Below are 27,932 nucleotides of genomic sequence, written 5' to 3' on the forward strand. Positions count from 1 at the left end.
GAACAACACTGGATAAGAAAACTCTGGATAGGAACGTGCTCCAGAAACTGGTAACATCACACTTAACTGTAAAAATCTGTGTACTTTCCCCCCAAGACCAGGAACACGCATCCTCTCACTGAAGAGTCTGACCCACACAATAAGGCAAAAACAAATAAAAGAATGCATCAACATTCAGACTGGAAATGAAGAAGGAGAAATGTTTTATTCACAGACATGATTACCTATGTAAAAACAATATATAAAAGTTGATTGCATATATTATGTGCCAGCAATGTACAATCTAAAAATCAAACTATGGAAGCTCCATTCTCATTAGAATCAAAAATGATCAAATTTTTAGGAATAAATTTAATAGAAATACAAGACTTACATACTGAAAATTTTAAAGTGTTGAAAGTAAAGATTTAAATGGAGAGACATTACATGTTTATGAATTGGAAGCCCCAATTTTAAGTTAGCAATTCTTCCCATGTTGATCTATAGATTCAATGAAAATTCTATCAAGTCCCAGAAAATTTTGTAGAAACTGACAAACTGATCCTAAATTTTCTATGTAAATAGAAAGGATCTAGAATCACTTTTGAAAAAGTTAGGGGATTTAACACTACCCATCTTGAAACTTACTATATAACACTACAGGTATCTAGACAGCATGGTACTGAAGTACAGGGATATAGACAAAACACAATTAACACTCTAGAAATAAATTCAAGTTATAGGCAACTGATTTTTTTTTTACAAAGCCACCAATACAATCCAAGGGGGAAAAGAACAGCCTTTTTAACAAATGGTTCTAGGACAAATTGGCATCCACTTGGCATAAAAATAAAAAAGAAATTTAATTCAATATGAATCCTAAATCTAAATGAAGGAGCTAAAAGAAAACCCAAAAGAAATCTTTGTGACTCTGAATTATGCAAAAAGTTTTGAAACACAAAGTCAAAAATATTGATTATTGTTGTTGTTCAGTTGCTTAGTTGTCTGTCTCTTTGAGACCTCATGGACTACAGCACCAGACTTCCCTGTCCTTCACTGTCTACTGGACTTTGCTCAAATTCATGTTCATTGAGTTGACGATGCCATCCAAACATCTCAAATATCAAAATATTGATATACTGATACAAGCCATAAAAGAAACAAATGATCTATTAGACTTCATTAAGAACTCTGCATTTCAAAGACACCAGTAAGAAAAAAGCCACAAACTGACAGAAAGTCTCTGTAAATCTCTGATAAAAAGACCTTTATCCAGAATATAGAAACTTTTACACCTCAGTAAAAAATGAGCAGAAGATTCGAAAAGATGTTCCACCAATGGCTAATAAATGAGCAATAAGCATATTATTACTTAATATGGGCTAAAAAAGCATATTGGGCTTTCCCAATGGCTCAGCAGGTAAAGAAACTGCCTGCAATGCAGGAGACCCAGGAAACGCAGGTTCGATCCCTGGGTCAGGAAGATCCCCTGGAGAAGGAAATGGCAACCCACTCCAGTATTCTTTCCGGAAAAATCCCACGAACAGAGGAGCTGGGCAGGCTACAGTCCAAAGGGACACAAAGAGTCAGACATGACAGAGTGACTAGCACAGAAGCACATGAAAAACTCAACATCATTTGTATTTTCAGTTCAGTTGCTCAGTTGTATCCGACTCTCTGCGACCCCATGAATCACAGCACGCCAGGCCTCCCTGTCCATCACCAAATCCCAGAGTTCACTCAAACTCATGTCCATCGAGTCGGTGATGCCATCCAGCCATCTCATTCTCTGTCGTCCCCTTCTCCTCCTGCCACCAATCCTTCCCAGCATCAGAGTCTTTTCCAGTGAGTCAACTCGTCGCATGAGGTGGCCAAAGTATTGCAGTTTCAGCTTTAGCATCAGTCCTTCCAATGAACACCCAGGATCGATCTCCTCTAGAATGGACTTGTTGGATCTCCTTGCAGTCCAAGGGACTCTCAAGAGTCTTCTCCAGCACCACAGTTCAAAAGCATCCATTCTTCGGCGATCAGCTTTCTTCACAGTCCAACTCTCACATCCATACATGACCACGGGAAAAACCATAGCCTTGACTAGACGGACCTTAGTTGGCAAAGTAATGTCTCTGCTTTTTAATATATTATCTAGGTTGGTCATAACTTTCCTTCCAAGGAGTAAGCGTCTTTTAATTTCATGGCTGCAATCAGCATCCGCAGTGATTTTGGAGCCCCAAAAAATAAAGTCTGACACTGTTTCCACTGTTTCCCCATCTATTTCCCATGAAGTGATGGGTCCAGATGCCATGATCTTTGTTTTCTGAATGTTGAGCTTCAAGCCAACCTTTTCACTCTCCTCTTTCACTTTCATCAAGAGGTTTTTGAGTTCCTCTTCACTTTCTGCCATAAGGGTGGTGTCATCTGCATATCTGAGGTTATTGATATTTCTCCCGGCAATCTTGATTCCAGCTTGTGCTTCTTCCAGCCCAGCGTTCCTCATGATGTACTCTGCATATAAGTTAAATAAGCAGGGTGACAATATACAACCTTGATATACTCCTTTTCCTATTTGGAACCAGTCTGTTGTTCCATGTACAGTTCTGACTGTTGCTTCCTGACCTGCATGCGAAAAGCAAAGAAGAAAAGGAAAGATATAAGCATCTGAATGCAGAGTTCCAAAGAATAGCAAGGAGAGATAAGAAAGCCTTCCTCAGTGATCAATGCGAAGAAATAAAGGAAAACAACAGAATAGTAAAAACAAGAGATCTCTTCAAGAAAATTAGAGATTCCAAGGGAACATTTCATGCAAAGATGGGCTCAATAAAGGACAGAAATGGTATGGACCTAACAGAAGCAGAAGATATTAAGAAGAGGTGGCAAGAATACACAGAAGAACTCTACAAAAAAGATCTTCATGACCAAGATAATCACGATAACATGATCAATGACCTAGAGCCAGACATCTTGGAATGTGAAGTCAAGTGGGCCTTAGGAAGCATCACTACGAATAAAGCTAACAGAGGTGATGGAATTCCAGTTGAGCTATTTCAAATCTTGAAAGATGATGCTGTGAAAGTGCTGCACTCAATATGCCACCAAATTTGGAAAACTCAGCAGTGACCACAGGACTGGAAAAGGTCAGTCTTCATTCCAATTCCAAAGAAAGGCAATGCCAAAGAATGCTCAAACTACCGCACAATTGCACTCATCTCACATGCTAGTAAAGTCATGCTCAAAATTCTCCAAGCCAGGCTTCAGCAACATGTGAACCGTGAACTTGCAGATGTTCAAGCAGGTTTTAGAAAAGGCAGAGGCACCAGAGATCAAATTGCCAACATCCGCTGGATCACGGAGAAAGCAAGAGAGTTCCAGAAAAACATCTATTTCTGCTTCATTGACTATGCCAAAGCCTTTGACTGTGTGGATCACAATTTGTATTTTAGGGAAATGTAAATTAAAATCAGGAGTCTCTACTGATTGGCGGCAGCAGTCACTCAGTGGAATGGCTATAATAAAAAAGACAGATGATACCAAGTGTTGATGAGAACATGGAGAAACTGGAACGCTTGTACAATTCTGATGGGAATATAACTGGTCACTTTCTAAAACAAAATTTGGCAGTTTCCGAAAAGATTAAAAATAAATTCTGTGGACTTCCCTGGTGGTCCAGTGGTTAAGAATCTGTCTACCAATGCAGGGGACACGGGTTTGATTCCTGCTCCTGGAAGATTCCCAGGAGCATGCCCAGAGGCAGCTAAGCCATTGCTCCCTAACAAGAGAAGCCACCACAATGAGAAGCTAGCATACAACAATTAGAGAGTAGCCCCCACTCACTGCAACTACAGAAAGCCTTCACACAGCAATGAAGACCCAGAGCAGCCAAAAATAATAAATAAATTTTACACACACACCAAAAAAAAAAAAACCACATTCTGAACCGTCGTTAGAACACTTCTGTAGAATTTTCTTCCATCAACCAATACACCAACTTCAGAGTTCTAAAATTTAATTCAATCCTGACAGTAACTACCCAGAAGTAGTGCAGACCCCACAGTTTAAGGGCTCAGTCCAGGTGGTGCTCCCACTTCGTACATCAGTCATAAGTCCCATATCTTCAAGTGGTGCTCCCACTTTGGACACCAGTCCTAAGTCCCAGGTTGCCACCTATACTTCTGACCAACCACCTGAAAGTCAGGGGTTCCATGACTCTCTCCTTAGGTTTGATAATTTGCTAAAATGGCTCACAAAACTCAAGAAAACAATTTAATACTACTGCTTTATTATAAAGGATACAACTCAGGAGCAGTCTATGCAAAGGCTGCATGGGACAAAGTATGGGGCAAGAGGCACAGAACTTCTCCCCTTAGGGAAAGCCACTCTTTCAGCACCTGTATTCATCAATTGAGACACTCTCAGAATTGCATTGTTCAAGAGTTTTTATAGAAGTCTAGTCTCCCTTCCTTCTTCCCAGAAGTTAGTGGGTAAGGCTGAAAATTTCAACAGTCTCATCACATGGTCTTTCTGGTGACCTGTCCCTTCTGAGGATCTGAGGACCTCTTCTAAACCATCACATTAGCATAAACTTGCTGCTGCTGCTGCTAAGTCACTTCAGTCGTGTCCGACTCTGTGTGACCCCATAGACAGAAGCCCCACCAGGCTCCCCCGTCCCTGGGATTCTCCAGGCAAGAACACTGCTGCTGCTGCTAAGTCACTTCAGTCGTGTCCGACTCTGTGTGACCCCACAGACGGAAGCCCACCAGGCTCCCCCGTCCCTGGGATTCTCCAGGCAAGAACACTGGAGTGGGTTGCCATTTCCTTCTCCAATGTGTGAAAGTGAAAAGGGAAAGTGAAGTCGCTCAGTCGTGTCCGACCCTTAGCGACCCCACGGACTGCAGCCTACCAGGCTCCTCCATCCATGGGATTTTCTAGGCAAGAGTACTGGAGTGGCTTGCCATTGCCTTCTCCGATTACTCTACTACTTTATAAAATTTCTAAATATAACCACACTTCAACTGGTTAGGGGAACATCTGACTTCCTATGTCCGAAAAAACCAAAGGGTGTAACTCAAATTCATTTTTATTTCCCTGGAGAGTTCTACACAACTCTGAGATTTAAAGCAATCTAGTAATTCTAAACAAAATGAGTTTGAAATAGCAGCTCAATACAAAAGGTGAGTATGAACTGCAACCACCTACAGACTGAACCCCAGAATTTAGAAAATTCTGAATCCAGATAATTGTAGGATACATACATTTAGTTACATTCTAGTTGAGTATTAGACTTGTTTACAAGAGATGTTGCTTGGTAACAGAAGCAATGCTTCAACAACCTATTCGGTTTTAGATCTACTCAATTATTTTATGTTCATAGTCTGAACACAGTATGAACTATATACTATACATGAGAAACTATGACAAGTTTCTTGTTATCCTAGACATCTTCAACGTTTTACTGAGAACACTAGGTGTGATCAAAAGGGGCTCATTAAGAATAACAAAAAAATGGGTCTCCAGTTCAACATGGCATAATAGAAGGACATGTGCGCATCTCCTCCTGCAAGAGCACCTAAATCTCAACTAGCTGTTGCTCAATCATGGACAGACAATGCTGGAACCTACCAAAAAAGACACCCTACGTCCAAAGACAAAAAAGAAGCCAAAGAGAGATGGGAGGAGAGGCGCAATCACCATAAAATCAAACCCCATACCTGCCAGATAGGTGACCCACAAAACTGGAGAACAATGATACCAAAGAAGTTCTCCCATTGTTGTGAAGGTTCTGAACTCCGTGTCAGGCTTCCCAGCCTGGAGGATTTTATAAAAGGACTGGGAATCCCCAGGGAATCTGACCTGAAAGCCAGTGGGATTTGAGTATAGGAGTCCCACAGAACTGAGGGAAACAGAGACTCCAGCCCTGGAGGGCACAAACAACATCCTGTGCGCACCAAGACCCAGAGGGGCGACCCCACAGGAGGCTGAGCCACACCCACCTGCCAGTGCGGGAGGGCCTCCAGCAGGGGTGCCCACCACAGGGACATGGCACCGAAGCAGCAGGGTGGGAAGGCCCCCCCTCCCCCGGCATAAACTCTTCTGGAGGTCGCCATTAACTCTACCATAGAGCCCAGGGCTGGGTCACCTCAAGCCCAACAACTACCAAGGAGGGAGAACAACCCATCAGCAGATAATCTGGATCATAGATTACTGAGCAAGGCCCCATCCACCAGAGCAAGACCCAGTTTTTCGACCACCAGTCCCTCCCATCAGGAAGCTTCCACAAGCCTCTTAGCCTCCTCCATCAGAGGGCAGACAGAAGAAGGAAGAAGAACCACAATCCCACAGTGGCTAAAACAAAACCACATTATAGAAAGTTAATCAGGATAAAAAGCAGAAAGTTATGTCCCGGATGAAAGGACAATATAAAATCCCAGAAAAACAACTACATCAAGTGGAGATAGGAGATCTTCCAGAAAAAAAATTCAGAATAATGATAGTGAGGATGACCCAGTATCTTGAGAAAACAATGGAGAAGATGCTAGAAATGTTTACCAAAGACATGCAAGAACTAAAGAACAAACAGAGATACTCTAGAAAGAATCAATAGCAGAAGAACAGATAAATGACCTGGAGGACAAAATGGTGGAAATCACTTCTGCAGAACATAGAAAAAAGAATGAAAAGAAATTAAGACAGTCTAAGAGACCTCTGGGACAACATTAAATGAATCACAGGGGTCCCAGAAGAAGAGAGACAGAAAGAACCTGAGACAATATTTGAAGAGAGGATAGCTGAAAAATTCCCTAACATGGGAAAGGAAATAGTCAACTAAGTCCAGGAAGCAGAGAGTCCCAGGTAGGATAAATGCAAGGAAGAACACACCAAGACAGATAATAATCAAACTGACAAAAATTAAAGACAAAGATAAAATATTACAAGCAACAATGGAAAAATGACAAATAACATAAATGGGAACACCCATCAGCCTATCAGCTGATTTCTCAACAGAAACTCTACAAGCCAGAAGGGAAAGGCATGATACATTTCAAGTAATGAAAGGAAAGAACCTACAACCATGAACACTTTACCCAGAAAGACTCTCATTCACATTTGGTGAAGAAATCAAGTTTTCTAGACAAGCAGAAGCTTAGAAAATTCAGCACCATCAAACCAGCTTTACAACAAATGCTAAAGGAATATCTCTAAACAGAAAACAAAAGACAAGGAAAAGACCCACAGAAAGCAAACCCAAAACAATTAAACAAACAGTAATAGGATTATTGATAATCACCTTAAATGTAAATGGATTAAATGCACCAACCAAAAGACACAGACTGGCTGGGCAGATGAAAACATGTGCACGTACGCACTTCTACTTACCACATCACTCTTGACACCCCAAATTGTATGTAATTATTTTATACAGTTAGGTTGATCATGTTCCCATTATGGCTTGCAATTTTAATTATCTTTTATTTTTTGTCTGGCTCTTGAGTGTGAAAACTGATAAACATCTTTCACTATTATGAATATGTTAACTATTACTCACTTAATACCATTGTATCATGATTGGTCAACAGAAAAGTAATATAGAACTCTATATCACCAAAATTACCATTTAATAGAAAAACCTGTAATCATTTTCTAAAATCCAGATGCATATGAGAATTATTTTAAAATTTTTTGAAAAATACAAATGCTGAGGAATTGCTTTTTCACCGAAGCTCCAGATAGATACGTGTCTAATGAGCAGACATGTTTAAAAATAACTAGACTATATGGCTCAGAGGTTAAAGCGTCTGTCTCCAAAGCGGGAGACCCAGGTTCAATCCCTGGGTCGGGAAGATCCCCTGGAGAAGGAAACGGTAACCCACTCCAGTATTCTTGCCTGGAGAATCCCACGGACGGAGAAGCCTGGTAGGCTACAGTCCACAGGGTCGCAAAGAGTCGGACACGACTGAGCGACGGAACGGAACGGAATGATGATCTTTTACTTTTATCTAGTTTGTTTCACTTTTTCTATTTCATATTCAGTGCTCCCATTTAGTTTGTTTTCCAATTTCTTCATCTTTTTTTATGTTCTTTCTCAACCCTTTATCAAGTATAATAGAAAAGCTTTTGTATACATAAATATAAATAATATGTATAACATATATATTTTAGAAAACTTACAAATTTTTGCCTAACTAAAAAATTTATGACATTTTGATTCCATTTGTTTGATTCAGTACGAACAGAATGCTAGATTCCTAACTAAAAAAAAAAAACTGATATGCAACAAGCAACAAACTGTGTGGATCACAACAAACTGTGGAAAATCCTTAAAGAGACCGAATTACTAGACCACCTTACCTGCCTCCTGAGAAACCTGTATGTACATCAAGAAGCAACTGATAGTACCGGACATGGAACAATGGACTGGTTCAAAACTGGGAAAAGTGTACATCAAGGCTGCATACTGTCACCATGCTTATTTAGCTTATATGCAGAATACATCATGCAAAATGCTGGGCTGGATGAAGCTCAAGCTGGAATCAAGACTACCAGGAGAAATACCAACAACCTCAGACACAAAGATGACACCACCCTTATGGCAGAAAATGAAGAAGAAATGAAGAGTCTCTTGATGAAGGTAAAAGAAGAGAGTGAAAAAGCTGGCTTAAAACTCCACATTCAAAAAACTAAGATCACGGTCCCATCACTTTGTGGCAAACAGATGGCAGAAAAGTGGAAACAGTGACAGAGTTTATTTTCTTGGGCTCCAAAATCAATGTGGATGGTGAATGCAGCCAAGAAATTAAAAGATGCTTGCTCCCTGGAAAAGCTATGACAAATCCAGACAGTGTATTAAAAAGCAGAGACATCACTTTGCTGACAAAGGTCCATACAGTCAAAGCTATGGTTTTTCCAGTAGTCATGTATAGATTTGAGAGTTGGACCATAAAAAAGGCTGAACACCAAAGAACTAATGCTTTCAAACTGTGGTGTTAGAGAAGACTCTTGAGAGTTCCTTGGACTGCAAGGAGATCAAATCAGTCCATCCTAAAGGAAATCAACCCTGAATATTCATTGGAAGGACTGATGCTGAAGCTGAAGCTCCAATACTTTGGCTACCTAATGAAAAGAGCCAATTCCCTGAAAAAGATCCTGATGCAGGCAAAGATTGAGGGCAAGAGGAGAAGGGAGTGACAGAGGATGAGATGGTTGGATGGCATAACTGACTCAATGGACATGAGTTTGAGCAAACGCAGGGAGAAAGTGAAGGACAAGAAAGCCTGGCATGCCGCAGTTCATAGAACTGGAAAGAGTTGGACATGACTTGGCTGAACAACAACAAAGCAACAAAGGTTTACTGTATAGCACAGTCTTGATAGTATATTAAAAAGCAGAGACATTACTTTGCCAACCAAGGTCCGTCTAGTCAAGGCAATGGTTTTTCCTGTGGTCAAGTATGGATGTAAGAGTTGGACTGTGAAGAAAGCTGATCGCCGAAGAATCGATGCTTTTGAACTGTGGTGTTGGAGAAGACTCTTGAGAGTCCCTTATACTGCAAGGAGATCCAACCAGTCCATTCTAAAGGAGATCAATCCTGGATGTTCATTGGAGGGACTGATGCTAAAGCTGAAACTGCAATACTTTGGCCACCTCATGCGACGAGTTGACTCACTGGAAAAGACTCTGATGCTGGGAAAGGTTGGGGGCGGGAGGAGAAGGGGACGACGGAGAATGAGATGGCTGGATGGCATCACCGACTCTGTGGACATGAGTTTGAGTGAACTCCGGGAGTTGGTGATGGACAGGGAGGCCTGGCGTGCTGTGATTCATGGGGTCGCGGAGAGTCGGACACGACTGAGTGACTGAACTGAACTGAACAGGGGACTATAGTCAATATCTTATAATAAACTATAATGGAAAATAATTTAAAAAATAATATATGTGTGTAAATGAATCACCTTGCTGTTCACCTGCAACACTGTAAGTCAACTATACTTCAATAATATATGTATTATATATTAGAGTAACAAAAGAATATCACCCAGGAAATTCCAAAGGTTTTAGGAGCTCTGTGTCAGCAATTAGGGACAAAGACCAAATATACCCTATAAGCTTACCATATGTCTCAGCAATTCCACTCCAAGGACTCTACCCAAGAAAATGAAAACGTGTTCACCCAAATATTTACGTAAACATTCATGGAAGCATTATTCACAATAGTTGAAAAATGAAAACAATCCAAAATGCCCATCAACTGATGAATGAATGTAAACATTTATATGAAAACAATAAAAAAGAACAAAATATTGATACATGCTACACAGATGAACTTCAAAAATATTAAGCAAAAGAAGTCTGATACAAAAGACATTTATGTATGTATTTTTTATTCTATTTATACGAAATGTGGAGGAAAGACCAATGTATAGAGACAGCAAGTAATTGGTTTGTGGAAGTAGGTTAGGCAGTGGACTGCAAACAAGCCTGAGAGAAACGGGTAGGGGGAGTTTAATGAAAATGTGATGATGGTTGTACAACTCTACAAATGTACTAAAAAACATTGAATTGTATGCTTACAACTGGGTAGAGAAGTTACATCTTTTGAACTTTAGAAAATGTGATGACTGGACTTCTGTAATCAAGCCTAAGTTCAATTAGCCAAGCAAAAAAGAAAGAATCCAAGTTCTTAATGATGTCACTGAGCCACTGATTTGACAATCCTAGAATCACCTATCTGCGGACTTCTTATATGTGAGTTAATAAAATCTCCTAAAGTTAATAATAAAAGGATAAGAAAGTTCTAAGGGATACAAGAATATGTTCATTTCATCATAGAAAATTTGGAATTACCATCTGTAAAGAAAGATATCAAGGAAAAGGCAGGACTTCTGGTGGATCTTGAAGGACAAAAGATTATGATGAGGGTGGAGGAGTGGGGAGAACAGGTAGAAAAGAAAAGTGTTTGGAAGAATCTGTAACAATGGAATGGATAAAAGTGCCCACTGTAACTGAGTCAGGCATTACAACATATATCTTTTAATCCACGTGACTCTTACAGATAAAAAAGTTATCGTTTTACACATGAAGACACTGAGGACCCTAAAATAACTTCTTTTTGGACCTTCTGAGCACCCTAAAATAACTTTTCCAAAAAGCCAAGCAGGTTGCATAAGTGGTAGAGCCAAGATTTTAATTTTCAATCTCAGGATTCAGGCCCCAAAACATGTACTTCTTCATCTCTGATACGATGCTAACCAAAGACTTATCCCCATTTGCAACTTCAGATCTTTGTAGAGATCATCTCTGCATTGATGAGTTTACATTTACATAGCTACACTATGTTTCTTGATTAGCAACTTCCATTTAACAATAAAGTAAATGTGATATACATTCCCTCCTTGGATTCCAAAACTCTACCCTTCTCTGGTTTTGCTCCCTATTCTTTTACTCCACCTTCTCATTACATGCTGATGTTCACCAACCCCTATCCACACCCAGAATCTTAGCTACTACCATGGCTGACAACTTCTGACCCTATCTCTCTAATTCAGAGAAAGTTTTGTCTGATTAATTCCCTCCAGGCCACGCTGAATATTTATTTGTACACTCTCAGATTACTCTTACATAACTCAAATGAGGCATTCCTCAATCATAGTATATCATGTCTGCAGTTCTAGGTCAGTGTCCTCCCTACATGCCACCAGTGAGAGAAGTCGCTCAGTTGTGTCTGACTCTTTGCGACCCCATGGACTGTACAGGCTCCTTCGTCCATGGAATTTTCCAGACAAAGATACTGGAGTGGGCTGCCATTTGAACACACCCTTATTTATTTACTGTATTTATATTACAAATAATTATCCATTTCTCCACCAAAGCTGCTTGAGATTATGTCTGATTCACAATCTGGTACTCTGGTATCTAGCACAGTGAAAGTCACATAATGGGCACTCAAATATTGACTAAACCAATGAACAGAAGAAATAAGATTTGCTTTAAATTGGAAGGATATAATTTCTTAAAGAAATCTTTGGGAGCCTATTTTTTCAAATGAGAAAATAGGCCAAGAAAGGTTAAGTGACTTAGTCAAGCTATGGTTGCCTGAGTCATAATTCTCTTCCCACAAAATCAGGGTACCTATCAATTCATGCTTATTGATCTTCCCTCTCAATGAACCTCTAGAAGTAACATTAAAATGTTATCTAAAGAAGAACCATTTCAACTTCATCCACTTCAGCTCTGGCTGGCTATATCAGTTATAGAGAACTCTGATATTAATTATTATTTACCAGTTTTTTTCCATCTAGAATAATCTTTAATTGAACCAGTCTTTTCACATGTTCTTCACATGCAATTCAACATATATTTATCTTGCATCTCTATGTGGAAAATATGAAAGCTATGATTTGTCAGCACTTAAAAAAAGACGTAATTATATCACATAATTTCAGGTTGTCTCCCTTCATGTGATTCAGCTGAGAAAAACAGACTGAATGTGAACACTGGAGACAGGCGCTGCAACTTCCCTGGGAAAATCCCTGTAGCCCAAAGCTAACGCCGCCAGTGGGGGTTGTGCGCGACTGCAATCGCGTTACTGGGCAACAACTCAGAAGCTAAGACAGCCAGCTCACTAAGAAGCAACCGAATCAAACCAGGATTTATAAAAGGACTCTGAGACTCAACTTTTTAATACCTTTAACTAAAATGACTCTTTGTCATAAGCATCAGATTTACAGAAACACTATTAAAATAGAATTTATTTGAAGACCTATCTTGAGAGTGATAAATGCTTTCCAAAAGAGAATAGCTAGGTTTAGGTTCCTCCTAACTCCATGAATTTTAACCCAAAAGTGATCTGAAGTAACAATATTCAGAAAACAAATAACTGGACACTTCATGGCTTTAATTTCTTTCTGGATTATAGCTCAGTTAAACTTAAAAAAAAAAAAAAATAGTGCTAGACTACAGAGGTTGTGATCTTTCCAGGACCCAGAGAGGCAGTCCTGATAGAAAAACATAAAACTTAAGAGAACCGTTAATTTATGAGGGCCAAATGAAAATACTAACATAATTTCATAAATTAAGTCTTTACTAGGTAAAAAGTAAAATGGAAAGGGGCACAATGAGGAAACAGAAAGAGAGGAATGGAAGAAGGCAGGGAAGAGGAAAGGAAGGAAAGGGAGTGGGGGAATTATTTTTTTTTAAACCCAGATTCCACTAAAGAAGAACCAGGAGACTGACCAAACTCCCAAGACCACTAGGGAAATAGTGCCAGCATTCCTGAGGGAGTCCTTACAGCTAATACCGTCATGGGAAATTCTCAACTATTCATACTTTCTAGGAACAGAAACTTTACCTCCAGTTCCAGCTGTATCCCTCTTTTCAATCCCCTTTCTCCCTCAGTTACTCTCAAGATTTTCGTTTACTTGCACTGCACTACAGGAGTAGTGCAAATACACATTCCTCATCTCTAACAAACATTTATTCAGCAACTCCTATTTGGAAAAGACACTGAGATTTGATGTTCTGCCCCTAAAGAGCTTATCATCCCATAGTTAAGAAGGATAGAAATGTTATAACAATATAAAGTTTCAAGTGAGCAGGACTGATAAATACATTCTGCAGAGGTGGAGTGCAATACATGTTACCACAAAATCTGCCCCTCTGGTATAATGACGGGGTTAAAGGCACCTGAGGAACAGCAGATGAAAGAGGAGCACTCAGACCGCCCTTTCTCTTCCAGAAGGCAGGAGATAAAACTCCCATGTGAAAGGTGCCCTCCCTGTGCCAGGAGGAAGGAAGACATTCTTATCACCAGAGACAGTGAATGAATCAAAGCCAAGAAATTCGTACCAACTTGTTAAACTAACCATTACCCTCCTGGTCATTTCTCCAATTTGTTCCTCCTAGCCCAAAACTCTTTGTTTTGTCAATTTTTCACAAATTAGTTTGTCTAAAAAATACAGACCATCTCTAACTTAGGACCTTTTTGACTTCACAATAGTGCAAAAGCAATTCACTGGTTCAGACGGGAAAGTGTGCCTGCAATGCAGACCTGAGTTCAATCCCTGGGTCGGGAAGATCCCCTGGAGAAATAAATGGCCACCCACTCCAGGACTGTTGCCTGAAGAATTCCATGGACAGAGGAGCCTGGCGGGCTACAGTCCATGGGGTCACAGTTGGACACACCTGAGCCACTAACACTTTCACCTTTCACTTTCAATTCACATTCAGTAGAAACCGCACTTCGAATTTTTAACTTTGATCTGTTGCCAGCCTGTGATATGTAGTACAGCCCTCTTGTGCGATTCTGGGCAGCTGCAGCAGTGAGCTGCAGCTCCCAGCAATCAAGAAGGTAAACAACTGATACACTTCCAACAATTCTGGACCCATACAACCATTCTATCTTTCACTCTCAGTATTCAGTAAGTTACATGACATAATCAACACTTTATTATAAAACAGGCTGCATGTTAGATGATTTTGCCCAATCTTGTAGGCTGACATAAGTGCTCTGAGCATGTTTAAGGTAGGGTAGACTAAGGCATGATGTAATTGGGTAGGTTCAGTTCAGTCGCTCAGTCATGACCGACTCTTTGCGACCCCATGAATCGCAGCACGCCAGGCCTCTCTGTCCAACACCAACTCCCAGACTTCACTCAAACTCATGTCCATCGAGTCGGTGATGCCATCCAGCCATCTCATTCTCTGTCGTCGCTGTCTCCTCCCACCCCCAATCCCTCCTAGCATCAGACTCTTTTCCAGTGAGTCAACTCGTCGCATGAGGTGGCCAAAGTATTGGAGTTTCAGCTTTAGCATCAGTCCTTCCAGTGAACACCCAGGATTGATCTCCTTGAGAATGGACTGGCTGGATCTCCTTGCAGTCCAAGGGACTCTCGGTACATTAAACGCCATCAGCTTATGATAGGGGAGGTAACACCACTCTAAGTCGAGGAAGATTTGTAAAAGTTTCCTGCTCTGGTCACTCTTTCCAGTCTTCATTCTCCGTGTACATGAAAAAAACTTTTTTTTTTTAAACTTGTATGCTGTTCTACTGTTAATCTATATCAATTTAATTATTAGGCCCAGCCAGAGACCCTAACAGGGTAGAGAATTTTTCCTCCCTACAGAGTCAAACTTTATAGAGAGCATACTATTTAGATTTTAGGAAAGGAAAGAAATCAGGTCAGGTAGGGAGAAACATATGAAGACTGGTAAGGAAAGGAGAAAGCACATAGTAGGTTCAGAGGATAGTCTGGTCAGAGGATAGCTTTTCTATAAAGAACATAAGCTTGAAAAGGCAGAGTGTGATGAAATTATGAAGAGTTCAGATAAGAAACGTGAACTTCAGTCAACAGGAAAGAGTACTTCTGAAAATTTTTACACAGATTATACAACTTAAGAAAATTACTTGCTGAGACTAATACATTATGTATGACAAAGTTAAAATAAAACTCATTTACTTTAGGCAGAGACAGTACCTAGAAAACACCACACATACAAAGAACTCTGACCATCTGTTAAGATTTCATTCTTCTAGGCTTCTTAACTTGTAACTTCCCATGACAAAATGCTGACTCTGATTACTAAGGATTTTTATCACACAACATGTATGAGTCATTCTGGATTTTTCTCCTTTGCTTGTCTTGCCCAATTCTTGACAATTTCATTACTTTAACATCAGCATACAGGAAAAAAAAGAAGGAAAGGACTAAAACAAAGTCTACAGATTTTTGAAATAATCAGGGCATGATGTAAATAACAAAACTTTAAGTTCCAATTCCCATCACTAATAGTCCGATTTCAAAGAAGTCATTCACTCTCACAGTGTCTCAGATGTTCTCACCTTTTTTCCATACTTGACAGGTTACTGCATTCAATATCACCCCAAAAGTGGTCTAAAAACTACCTACCAGCATAATTGATTTTATTGCGCTTCATGGTATTGCACCTCACAAACAGTGCAATTTTTTTACATATTGCAGGTTTGTGGCAACTCTGCACCGTCAGACAATGGTCAACACTTTTTAGTAATTAAGTATTTTTTTAAATTAAGATATGCATGTTTTTAGACATAATACACACTGCACCCTTAACAGACTACAGTATAGTGTATACACAACTTTTATATGCACTGAAAAATAAAAACAAAAAATTTATGTGACTCATTTGACTGCAGTGGTCTGGAACCAAATCCACAGTATCTCCCAGGTACACCTTACTTGCCAAACAAATGATATCATTAAGGGTTCAATGGGTGGAGAAGAGTGAGATTATTGGCTAAACCAAGGTTTAAAAACCACCTGTGGGCAGTTAGTATTTCAATCTCCCAATGCTGTTACCCTAAATTGGTATTACTCTACTGCTGCTGCTGCTGCTAAGTCACTTCAGTCGTGTCCGACTCTGTGTGACCCCACAGACGGAAGCCCACCAGGCTCCCCCGTCCCTGGGATTCTCCAGGCAAGAACACTGGAGTGGGTTGCCATTTCCTTCTCCAATGTGTGAAAGTGAAAAGGGAAAGTGAAGTCGCTCAGTCGTGTCCGACCCTTAGCGACCCCACGGACTGCAGCCTACCAGGCTCCTCCATCCATGGGATTTTCTAGGCAAGAGTACTGGAGTGGCTTGCCATTGCCTTCTCCGATTACTCTACTACTTTATAAAATTTCTAAATATAACCACACTTCAACTGGTTAGGGGAACATCTGACTTCCTATGTCCGAAAAAACCAAAGGGTGTAACTCAAATTCATTTTTATTTCCCTGGAGAGTTCTACACAACTCTGAGATTTAAAGCAATCTAGTAATTCTAAACAAAATGAGTTTGAAATCGCAGCTCAATACAAAAGGTGAGTATGAACTGCAACCACCTACAGACTGAACCCCAGAATTTAGAAAATTCTGAATCCAGATAATTGTAGGATACATACATTTAGTTACATTCTAGTTGAGTATTAGACTTGTTTACAAGAGATGTTGCTTGGTAACAGAAGCAATGCTTCAACAACCTATTCGGTTTTAGATCTACTCAAGTATTTTATGTTCATAGTCTGAACACAGTATGAACTATATACTATACATGAGAAACTATGACAAGTTTCTTGTTATCCTAGACATCTTCAACGTTTTACTGAGATAGTTTCATCATTACAACTTTTGTGACCAAAGGCTTTTAAAATACTTGGAAGGGGCATTTTAAAAGCCAAGTGCCCATTTATTTTGGTCAAAATTTGGACATTAAGGTCATATCAAAATGTCCACTAAAGCCCAGCACTCACATATTCTAACGTTATCTCTGTAATGACGGCCAACATCAGTGCTAGAACTGTCTTGGGGTCAATGAAAACAGCAGCATAATTTTCGCAAGCGAAACCAGATGTATCACACGTTTAGTCAGTTTTTAAACGGGCTAGACAAGCACCACGCCGGAGTACATCAAAAAGCCCCATAAAGAGTTTCTCGTGCAGTCAATCGGCTGCAGAACATTCTCCCAGCTTCCTTTTCTAACACCCTCTCCAACTGCTCCACGAGAAAAATAGCAAAAGAAGAACTAAAGGGCAAGTTGTGAAGAAAAAAGCCATGAGTATTCCAAGCCACGGACAAGGCAGCGTTACCTACCAGACTCACACACGGTCCCTGCAACGCGCGCACAGAAAACAGTGAGCGGTGTTCTGGCCGCACTCGCCAGGCGGACACGCTCACGGCTTTCTTCCCGCCGGGGCATTGGGGCTGCGGGAGGCGGGCCCGCACGCGGGTGGCCGGCCCAGCCCGTCACGTCTGGCGCGGGCTCGGCCGCCGCTCGCGGCACAGGCTGAGGAGCAGGAGCCGGACAGCCGAGCGCGCCCCTCGGGCTCCCGACCCTAGGGAAACGTGGGGTGTCCCGGGAGAGCCCCAGAGGCAGAGAGGGCGGCGGCGGCGATGGAAAAAAGCCCCGCTCCTCCTCGGCGGACCGGCCTTCTCAGGGGTGCGGGGCCGGCGCCGAAGTCCGGCCGGGAAGGCACCCCGGGCCCGCCGCCCCTCAAACCCCACGGAGCGGACTCGCTACCGAGACCCAAGGGCGCGCGAAGCAGGAAGTCCCGCCCCCACGCCGACGTCACCCTCGCCGCGGACGCCGGCCGCGGCCGAGGCAGTTGGAGGGAGGAGACGCGCGGCCCGAGGCGGGAGCTGCGGCCGACAGCCGCGGGAACGCCAGGCCCGGGCGGCGCCCCGAGAGGCCTCTGGGGGTCGCCAAGATCCCCGGAGGCGAAAGGAGGGCACAGTCCGGGGCCGGCACTTGCTTCCGGGAGCGAGTGAAGCGCGCAGTTGAGCGGGACGCCGCGCTCCCTCGCCTCCTCCCCGCGCAGCTCCGCCGGGGCTTTCCTCCCGCTTGTGCGCTCGGCCCCGCTCTTCGCACTCTTTTTTCCTGTCTGAGGGCTCCGGTGGTGGTCCTGGCGCCACCGCCGCCTGCCTTCGTGCCCGACCGTGCGGATTTAGAGTCTCGAAGGCGCTGCCCTCCGCGGCCTGCCCGGAGGAAACGGCCAGGTCAGAACCGGGGCCCAAGCGCCAGTCCCCCTCGCCGGCCGCTCCGGATCTCAAAACGTGTCACCACCTCAAGTTCGGGGCCCACTGGCGTAACGTTTGAACGGTTTGTCTCTAGGTGGTAAACTAGAGTTGGAAGGCAAATTCTAGGTTTTGAGAATGTCAGTTATAGGCCACGGGCTGAAATAAGGTAGGACTTCAGCCTTTCAGAACAGGAGGTAGGACGAATGGGCAGCCTGCCTTTCCCTTTCCGATGCCGCCGAGCTTGGGTTTTAATTGTCACGACCCTGTGTAGCACAGCTTATCCCCTCCCCTCCCCAAGGTTAACATTTTCGAGCTCTAGTTATGATTAGAAAGGCAACTGAAATTAGGACCTTTTTTGTGAAAATGAGGAAAGAGGAGTCATTAGATGGGACTGAGAGATGGGTAATGGATGGTAATGGATCACATAGACGTGGGAACAAAATACAGAATCCATAAATGAACTGCTGTGTACACATCAATAATAGTAGTTCACAACCTCTGACCAATTACATGTCAACTACTGGAGTCCCTTTTCAGATTATGTTATTTCATTCTCTGTAAGATAGATGCAATTATTATTATCTTGATTTTACAACATTACCCAGAGCCTTTACTGGTGACTGATGAAGTCAGTCAGTCCGACTCCAGAAGTCTCAGTGGTATCAATAAACTGTATGTTACAAATCATTGGTCAGTGGGAAAAAGATTATCTGAGGAATGACTAAACATTGGGGACAGTCTATTCAATTATTATATTTGTTAAATACCAGCTAAATCAAGAATTTAAATGTAAAGAATGAAACCATAAAAATACCATAAGAAAATTGAGGAAGCTAAAATAATCCTGAGTTGAGAAAGGCCTTTTCTAAGTATGAAGCAAGAACCAGAAACCATAAAAGAAAAAAATGATAAAAATTAACCACGTAAAGATTGTAATCTACACTCAAATAATAACCAATGGAGAATCAGTGTGTATCATGTGGAAAAAGAAGGGAAAAGATTCCTAATACACAAAAAACTCATAGAATATCAATTTTAAAACAACACAATAAAATTGGCAAAGGATATCAATAGGACTTTCTTGAACCAAGATAAACATTAACAAATGAAAAGATGTTCAAGTTGCAAACGTCCTTTTTGTCAGTGTATACAGTGGAATGGGTATGCAATTAACTATCATGCATTATTGGTGTGAAATTGAAATCAGCACACCAATATTTATCAAAATTTAACATAAGCATTAGCCTTTGCCCCAGCAATCTCATTTTCGAGTCATACACGCTAAAGAAAATAAAACATTTACAAGGATGTTCCTCACTCCCTTTTTATAATATATGCTTCTAGAAACAGTGTAAGTACCATCACTAGGACACTAGTTAAATATATGATGGTACCTGCATACAGTGAAAAACCCCTGAGCAGCTAAAAGTGATGATGTAAATCTCTTTATTTATATGAAACTCTGCCCATAGAACATAAGTTTCTTTTTACCCCTAAAAAGCAGAGTACAGTTTAGCATCATTCAGTTCAGTTCAGTTCAGTTCAGTCGCTCAGTCGTGTCCGACTCTCTGCGACCCCATGAATCACAGCACGCCAGGCCTCCCTAGGAAATGCAAATTAAAACCATGATGAGATTCCATTACATGCACTAAAATCAAAGTCTAATAATACACAAATATTAGAATTTGAACCAGCTAGAATTCATACATTGCTGGTGTGAGTGCATAATAGTAAAAACACTTTGAAAAACTTCTTGGCAGTTTGTTTATAGTTAAATATTCATCTGGAGAGGCAATGGCAAGCCACTCCAGTACTCTTGCCTAGAAAATCCCATGGATGGAGGAGCCTGGTAGGCTGCAGTCCGTGGGGTCGCTAAGGGTCGGACACGACTGAGCGACTTCACTTTCACTTTTCACTTTCACACATTGGAGAAGGAAATGGCAACCCACTCCAGTGTTCTTGCCTGGAGAATCCCAGGGACGGGGGAGCCTGGTGGGCTTCTGTCTATGGGGTAGCACAGAGTCGGACATGACTGAAGTGACTTAGCAGCAGCAGCAAATATTCATCTAACCTATTCATGACCCAGCAGTATCAGTTTTAGATAGTCATCAAAGAGAAATGAAAATACATGTTCACAAAAAGACAAAGTTTTTAAAGCAACCTACTTCATAATAACTAAAAACTAGAAACAACCCAAATGTACATCAACAGGAGCATAGATAAGCAAATCATATACAATAGAATGCATGTGCTTGCATGCAAAGTCGCTTGAGTTGTGTCTTTGTCTGACTCTCAGACCCTATGGACTGTAGCCCACCAGGCTCCTCTGCCCATGGGACTCTCCAGTCAAGAATACTGGAGTGGGTTGACATTTTCTCCTCCTGGGGATCTTACCCAGAGATTGAACCCACGTCTCATGCCTCCTGCATTGGCAGGCAGGTTCTTTACCACTAGCGCCACCTGGGAAGCCCCATACAATAGAATACAACACAGCCATAAAAATGAAATTGCCAGTATGCCTAACATGGATAAATCTCACAGATATGTTAGTCAAAGAAGAAGCCAAGCACAGTAGAGTGTGTGCTATATGGTTGTATTTATGTGAAATCCAAGAAAGACAATACTAATCTAGCATCAGAAGTTGGCTGCAGAGGACAATGGCAAGGCGGATACGAGAGAACTTTCAGGAGTAACAGAGGATCTATATATTGCTGCGGTTACACAAGTATACATACAGTTATCAAACCAAAATGAAATGTCTGAGAACAAAGTTGAAGGACTAAAGCTACAGTAATCGAGATGCTGTGGTATTAGTAAAATAATAGACAAATAGATCAATGCAACAGAATAGGCAGCCCAGAAACAGACACCCATAAGCTTAATCTTTGACAAATAAGCAAAAGCAACACAATGGAGCAGATAGTCACTTAAACAAATGCTGCTAGAACAACTGGATGTCCACATGCAAAAATGTGATTCTGGACACAAACCTGATACCCTTAACAAAAAGTAACTCGAATCACAGACCTAAATATAAAACACAAAACTATAAAACTCCAAAAAGATAACATAGGAGAAAACCTAGATAACTTTGGGTATAGTGGTGTCTTTTTAAATTCTTATTTTCATATTTATTTTTAAGTATAATTAACCTACAACACTTGTGTTATTTCCAGATGCACAACATAGTGATTCTGTATTTATATACATTACAAAATGATCACCATAATAAATCTAGTTACCATCTGTCACCGTACAATATTCTGGAGTATATTCCCCATACTATGCATTTCATCCCCATGATTCATTTATTTTGTAACTGGTGATGCCTTTTTAGATAAAACACCAGACATCATCCATGAAAGAGATAACTGATAAATTGGACTTCATTAAAATTAAAAACTATGCTCTGCAAAAGACAATGCCAAGAAAATTAGAGAACAAGCCACTGACTGGAGAAAATATTCACAAAAGATGCACCTGATAAAGGACTATTATCCAAAATATACAAAGAACCTTTAAAATTTAATAATAAGAAAATAATCTGATTTTAAAATCAGCCAACAACCTTAACAGACACTTCAACAAAGAAGGTAAACAGATGGCAAGTAAGTATATGAAAAGATGTTCCACATCATAAATCATCATGAAATGCAAACTAGAACAATACTTCTACACACCTATTAGAATGGCCAAAATTCAGAATACTGTTAACACCAAATGTTGGCAAGGATGTGGAGCAACAGAAACTCTCATTCATTGCTGATGGGAATGCAAAATGGTAGAGACTTTGGAGGACAGTTTGGCGGTTTCTTAGAAAACAAACTCTTACCATATGATCCAGCAATTGCACTTCCTGGTATTTATCCAAAAGAATGGGAAACTTATGTTCACATTAAAACCTGCACACATATGTTTTAGCAGCTTTATTCATAATTGCTAACATTTGGAAGCAACCGAGATATCCTTCAACAGGTGAACTGATAAACTGGTACATCCAGATAATGGAATGCTGCAAGTGTGTACGTGACCAGTTGTGTCCAAATCTTTGCAACATCATAGACTGTAGCCCACCAGGCCCCTCTGTCCATGGGATTTTCCAGGCAAGAATATTGGACTGGGTTGCCATTCCTTTTCCAGGGGATCTTCAATATTCAAGGATCAAACCTGTGTCTCCTGCTTGGCAGATGAATTCTTTACAACTGAGCCACCTGGGAAGTCCATGTTAATTATATCACAATAAAATACATATAAATATTTTAAAGTGCTAATAAAGATGATTCTATTAACTGAAATACCAATGTCTGCTAGCAAGGTCACTTTCTTCCTTATATCAAGATATCCAAAAAATATAACTAGTAATCATAAAGTTGTTTGGTAAACCCATATTTTAAAGGAAAGGATACGGTCCAGAGGGGTAAATCCAAACTACAGAAAAGCTTGATAAGCTATAAAGTGACAATATCTTTACTTACTATGGCAGATAAATGAAACAATGGCTGTAATAATAAAGGCTTTGATAATCATGGAGCTAACAAAGTTCACATTACATGTACATAAGTGGAATAACAGGGTCCTTGGGAACCTAATAGAAAATAGTTTTATAAGTTTAAATTTTAAATGAGAGAAGTGAGGACATGTGTAATATTTGATTAAGAATGAATGATTTAGGATATGGGAATTCTTTTGATGAAAAGCAGGCATTCCAGTATTGCTTTTCACATTTAATGCTTTGTTGCCAAAGCCAGAAATAACGTAGAGGAATAAGCTTGTATTTCAGAATGTCAAGGAAAAGAAGTTGTATGTCATATGGCTCAGTGGTAGACAGAACTATTTTTGTATTCTTAAAATTTCACATACCTTATTTTCTCATCTTTCCTATTTCTCTTTCATCATGCTACTTTTCCTTCTTTTCTTTCATCTTATTTTTTTCTCTTTTTCTTCCTTTACATCAGGTTAAGTTTAGTTTCATGATTTACCTAAGAAGCCATTTTAGGCATTTTTACACTAATTTTACTCCCATCCCCTATGAGATCTTAAACCACAGATATCCTGTATACCTGTTTATGTACCGGAGGGTCACAAACCACTGTAATATGGAAGGTTTTTTGCCAATTGAGAATGCATTCTCCAGATAATAAGTTCTTTGGGGGGAAGGACCATGGGGGTTTCCAGGTGGTGCTAGTGGTAAAGAACCTACCTGCCAGTGCAGGAGATGTAAGAGACCTGGGTTCAATCCCTGGGTGGGGAAGGTCCCCTGGAGAAGATCATGGCAACCCATTCCAGTAGTCTTGCCTGGAGAATCCCATGGACAGAGGAGCTTGGTGAACTATAGTCCACAGGGTTGAAAAGAGTCGGACATGACCTAAGCAACTTTGCAAACAAACAAAAACAAAAAAATCATGTTCTGTTTACTATTGTATGTTCTGTGCTTAATATATAATACTTGGGGCATAGTAGGCAATAAATAATTAGATTAACATTTATTGAATTAAAAGTGAAAATGATCTCTGCTACAGACTGGTCAACTACACTAAAACTCGTGGATCTTTTTCAGATGCTGCTACCTACTACTGACTATGCCACAATCCCTCCACATTCCAAGAATGTCTTCCTGAGACTATATCCTTGTGACTTGATGGAAACTTGGAAAGCATTATAATCACAAAAGCAATACTTTTGCAGCCAATTCCAAGAGCAGATTACTTACACAGGAGCTGATTTCATCTATCATAACTGATTTTTCTCTTTGGCTTCAGTTTCAGAAGGTGATCATTTCCTAAATTTTTTTCTAAATTCTGTGGCTGTACAGCCTCTTTGGTCCTTCAGTTCAGTCGCTCAGTCGTGTCCGACTCTTTGTGACCCCGTGAATCACAGCACGCCAGGCCTCCCTGTCCATCACCAACTCTTTGGTCCTTAAAACCCGACTATTCAAGTTTATCAGTTTCAATTGAGAGATTAGAAAATGAAAAGAAGGTGAAGACACTGTAGGAGAAGGAGAAAAGGAACAGAGGAAATCATTAAACTTTTCTGTTTCATAATTGTTTTACCTGAACAGTTCTTAAGGAGATCAGTCCTGGGTGTTCATTGGAAGGACTGATGCTAAAGCTGAAACTCCAATACTTTGGCCACCTCATGCGAACAGTTGACTCACTGGAAAAGGCTCTGATGCTGGGAGGGATTGGGGGCAGGAGGAGAAGGGAACGACAGAGGATGAGATGACTGGATGGCATCACCGACTCTATGGACATGAGTTTGAATGAACTCCAGGAGTTGGTGATGGACAGGGAGGCCTGGCGTGCTGTGATTCATGGGGTGGCAAAGAGTAGGACACGACTGAGCGACTGAACTGAACAGTTCTTCGAGCTAAAGTTTTGTGATCTTGATGACTATGTTCTTAAGTAGTTCTCAATAGAAGCATTTTGGCAATTTGTGAAGGTATCATTCAGTTCAGTTCAGTCGCTCAGTCGTGTCCAGCTCTCCGTGACCCCATGAATCACAGCACACCAGGCCTCCCTGTCCATCACCAACTCCCGGAGTTCACTCAAACTCATGTCCACAGAGTCGGTGATGCCATCCAGCCATCTCATTCTCTGTCGTCCCCTTCTCCTCCTGCCCCCAATCCCTCCCAGCATCAGAGTCTTTTCCAGTGAGTCAACTCTTTGCATGAGGTGGCCAAAGTATTGCAGTTTCATGGGGACAGTGCCACCAGCATTTGTGGGTAAGGCCAGGGATGCTAAACATCCTGCAATACATGTGACTTTCATCAGTTCAGGTCCATGGAAAAGTAGACATCAAGAGATTTGTTAGAATTGCTATTAAGAAAAAAAGGGGCAGGAGGCCAGGAGTGCCCTCAGACGATGCAGTTCTGCTACCCATGAAACAAGAAAGAGCTGCCGTTCAGTCTGAGAAGCCTTGGCTAGACCAATGAGGAGCCTCCAGACAAAGACTGACTATTTGAAGGGCTCCCCATTTGAGTAGGCGTGGTCAGCTCTAATACCAGAGCTGTGCTCAGTCTTGATGGGGAGTAGTTCAGGGAGGATGAGGCTATAACAAATGCTGTGGTGAATTCCCAAGGTATAGCACTAGAAGACTGTCAGATAACTATAACATTCACAGCAGCAGATTCTCTCCCTCTGTATCTCTCACTCTCTATAAAGGAAATAAAAATGACACTTTACTTAGAAACCTTTGCCTCTAAACAAGAGAGCAAGTTGATATAAATAAGATCATATGAGACATGCCAAAGTGAATATTTTGATGCTGTCCCTTTTTTTTTTTTTTGCCAGGTTAAAGTGTACAGACTTGTCAGGAAGCAACAGTCAGAACTGTACATGGAACAACAGACTGGTTCCAAATAGGAAAAGGAGTGCGTCAAGGCTGTATATTGTCACCTTGCTTATTTAACTTATATGCAGAGTACATCATGAGGAATGCTGGGCTGGAAGAAGCACAAGCTGGAATCAAGATTGCTGGGAGAAATATCAACAATCTTAGATATGCAGATGACACTACCTTTATGGCAGAAAGTGAAGAGGAACTCAAAAGCCTCTTGAGGAAAGTAAAAGAGGAGAGTGAAAAGGTTGGCTTGAAGCTCAAAATTCAGAAAACAAAGATCATGGCATCTGGTCCCATCACTTCATGGGAAATAGATGGAAAAACAGTGGAAACAGTGTCAGACTTTGTTTTTTTTGGGCTCCAAAATCACTGCAGATGCTGACTGCAGCCATGAAATTAAAAGACGCTTACTCCTTGGAAGGAAAGTTATGATCAACCTTGATAATATATTAAAAAGCAGAGACATTACTTTGCCAACAAAGGTCTGTCTAGTCAAGGCTATGGTTTTTCCCGTGGTCACGTATGGATGTGAGAGTTGGACTGTGAAGAAAGCTGATCGCCGAAGAATTGATGCTTTTGAACTGTGGTGTTGGAGAAGACTCTTGAGAGTCCCTTGTACCGCAAGGAGATCCAACCAGTCCATTCTAAGGGAGATTGATCCTGGGTGTTCATTGGAAGGACTGATGCTAAAGCTGAAACTGCAATACTTTGGCCACCTCATGCGACGAGTTGACTCACTGGAAAAGACTCTGATGCTGGGGGCGGGTAGAGAAGGGGACGACAGAGAATGAGATGGCTGGATGGCATCACTGACTCTGTGGACATGAGTTTGAGTGAACTCTGGGAGTTGGTGATGGACAGGGAGGCCTGGCGTGCTGTGATTCATGGGGTTGCGGAGAGTCAGACACGACTGAGTGACTGAACTGAACTGAAAGTGTACAGAATAAGTCTTGGGACACAAGAGACACTTTGAGAGCTGAGATCCAGTATGAAAAAGAAAATGAATTAACTTCCCAGGCTGCAACATTATTTACATTTCTACGTTGCCCCAAATTTGTTTCACATTTTGAGCTCAAAGGACTTGCGGGAACTTTAGGGAAACTCTGCTGGCATCTTTTAAATTTTGCTTACTGTCCTCAAGAGGAATAGCATCAGAATTTAATAGAGATGGCACTACCTGGCCTACAGTATCAATAATCTTATCACAGATCCACCCCTGTGGTTTCCTGTTAAGCCTCTTTGAGGGTTCCAGGTCATTGTCAGCTTCATTTGAGTTCACAGTTGTAGCATCACAAATAAAAATAATCTTAGTTGATGGTCTGCAACCTTTTGCCTGAGTTATAGGCAGAGAGTCACATTTATTTTGTTGTTTGAAAAGGTTCATATCACCATTAACAAATGTCTAGTATATTTGGCTAACATCTGCTTCTGAAGAGGCTGGCTTGAAAGGAATTTTTATAGTTATTTTTAATTTGTACCTTGACTTTTGGAGGTGAACTGATGTTATTTTTAATTGTTACTAAAGGCATTTTGTCAAAAGATTTCTTTCTGGTTCCTTCATCTTCATCATCTTTATAAGTATCATTTCCCAACATTTCTGTAACCTGAGAAGCATTTGCATCTATTCTTATTCACTTCATGATTTCTTCACTCCTTCCTTTCTAGTCTCTCCTGAAGGAAGATCTGAGCAGTGCATCCCACAACCACCAGAAACACCCCTTGCGTCCCCACTGATCCACTTCCCCACCCATGTTCTGGGAGCAGCTCCTCTACAATTTCTCTAGACCTCTCTTCTGGAGCAAGAGCTTACAAGAAGGAGGTTACTGGGACAAAATACACCCCCGTTACTCAGTTGGTCTTAGGAATGTAACTACTACTCATCTTCCTCCTCCTCCATCATCTGATTCAAAATTTGTGACTCTCTACCTGTCACTCTACAGGTCTTAGTGGCTTACATGGGTATGACCCAAATGCTTTCTTAATGAAAATGTATATTGAGTGGTAATTAGACATTTCTCAGGCTGGGATTGCTGCACATGTCCTTACAGTTCCAATTAAGTATCAATAAACTTCTACATGGTTCACATGCAGTCCACA

At 41.1% G+C, this 27,932-nt stretch overlaps 2 protein-coding genes across 12 annotated transcripts in view; one reads left to right on the forward strand and one right to left on the reverse strand.

The window, feature by feature from the left end:
* Positions 1–18,005, reverse strand: part of CEP83 (centrosomal protein 83) — a 146,013-nt gene extending 128,008 nt beyond the window's left edge. For all 11 annotated transcript variants that reach the window (XR_008681825.2, XR_008681820.2, XR_016037560.1 and 8 more), the window contains exon 1: positions 17,574–18,005. The gene's annotated coding sequence lies outside the window, so the exon portion shown is untranslated. The remainder of the gene's footprint in view (positions 1–17,573) is intronic.
* LOC129535966 (uncharacterized) lies at positions 16,774–27,905 on the forward strand. Its single transcript, XM_055394756.2, has 4 exons — positions 16,774–16,804; positions 17,820–18,476; positions 24,055–24,265; positions 25,787–27,905. Exons 1-3 carry the CDS (start codon positions 16,774–16,776, stop codon positions 24,072–24,074), a joined length of 708 nt encoding a protein of 235 aa, XP_055250731.2. The 3' UTR covers positions 24,075–24,265; positions 25,787–27,905.
* Positions 27,906–27,932: the final 27 nt, after the last annotated feature.

Source organism: Moschus berezovskii, chromosome 6 (genome assembly GCF_049115385.1).
Source record: "Moschus berezovskii isolate FMDL1 chromosome 6, NW_MosBer_1.0, whole genome shotgun sequence".
Taxonomy (NCBI): Eukaryota; Metazoa; Chordata; class Mammalia; order Artiodactyla; family Moschidae; genus Moschus; species Moschus berezovskii.

Excerpts from the sequence above, each read along its gene's own strand:
- LOC129535966 (XM_055394756.2), top strand. The coding sequence starts at position 16,774 with ATGAGTTTGAAATCGCAGCTCAATACAAAAG. Across the intron at positions 16,805-17,819 it reads ATCGCAGCTCAATACAAAAG|GGAAACGTGGGGTGTCCCGG; the intron begins GTGAGTATGAAC and ends TCCCGACCCTAG. Across the intron at positions 18,477-24,054 it reads TGCCCGGAGGAAACGGCCAG|ATGCTGCTACCTACTACTGA; the intron begins GTCAGAACCGGG and ends GATCTTTTTCAG.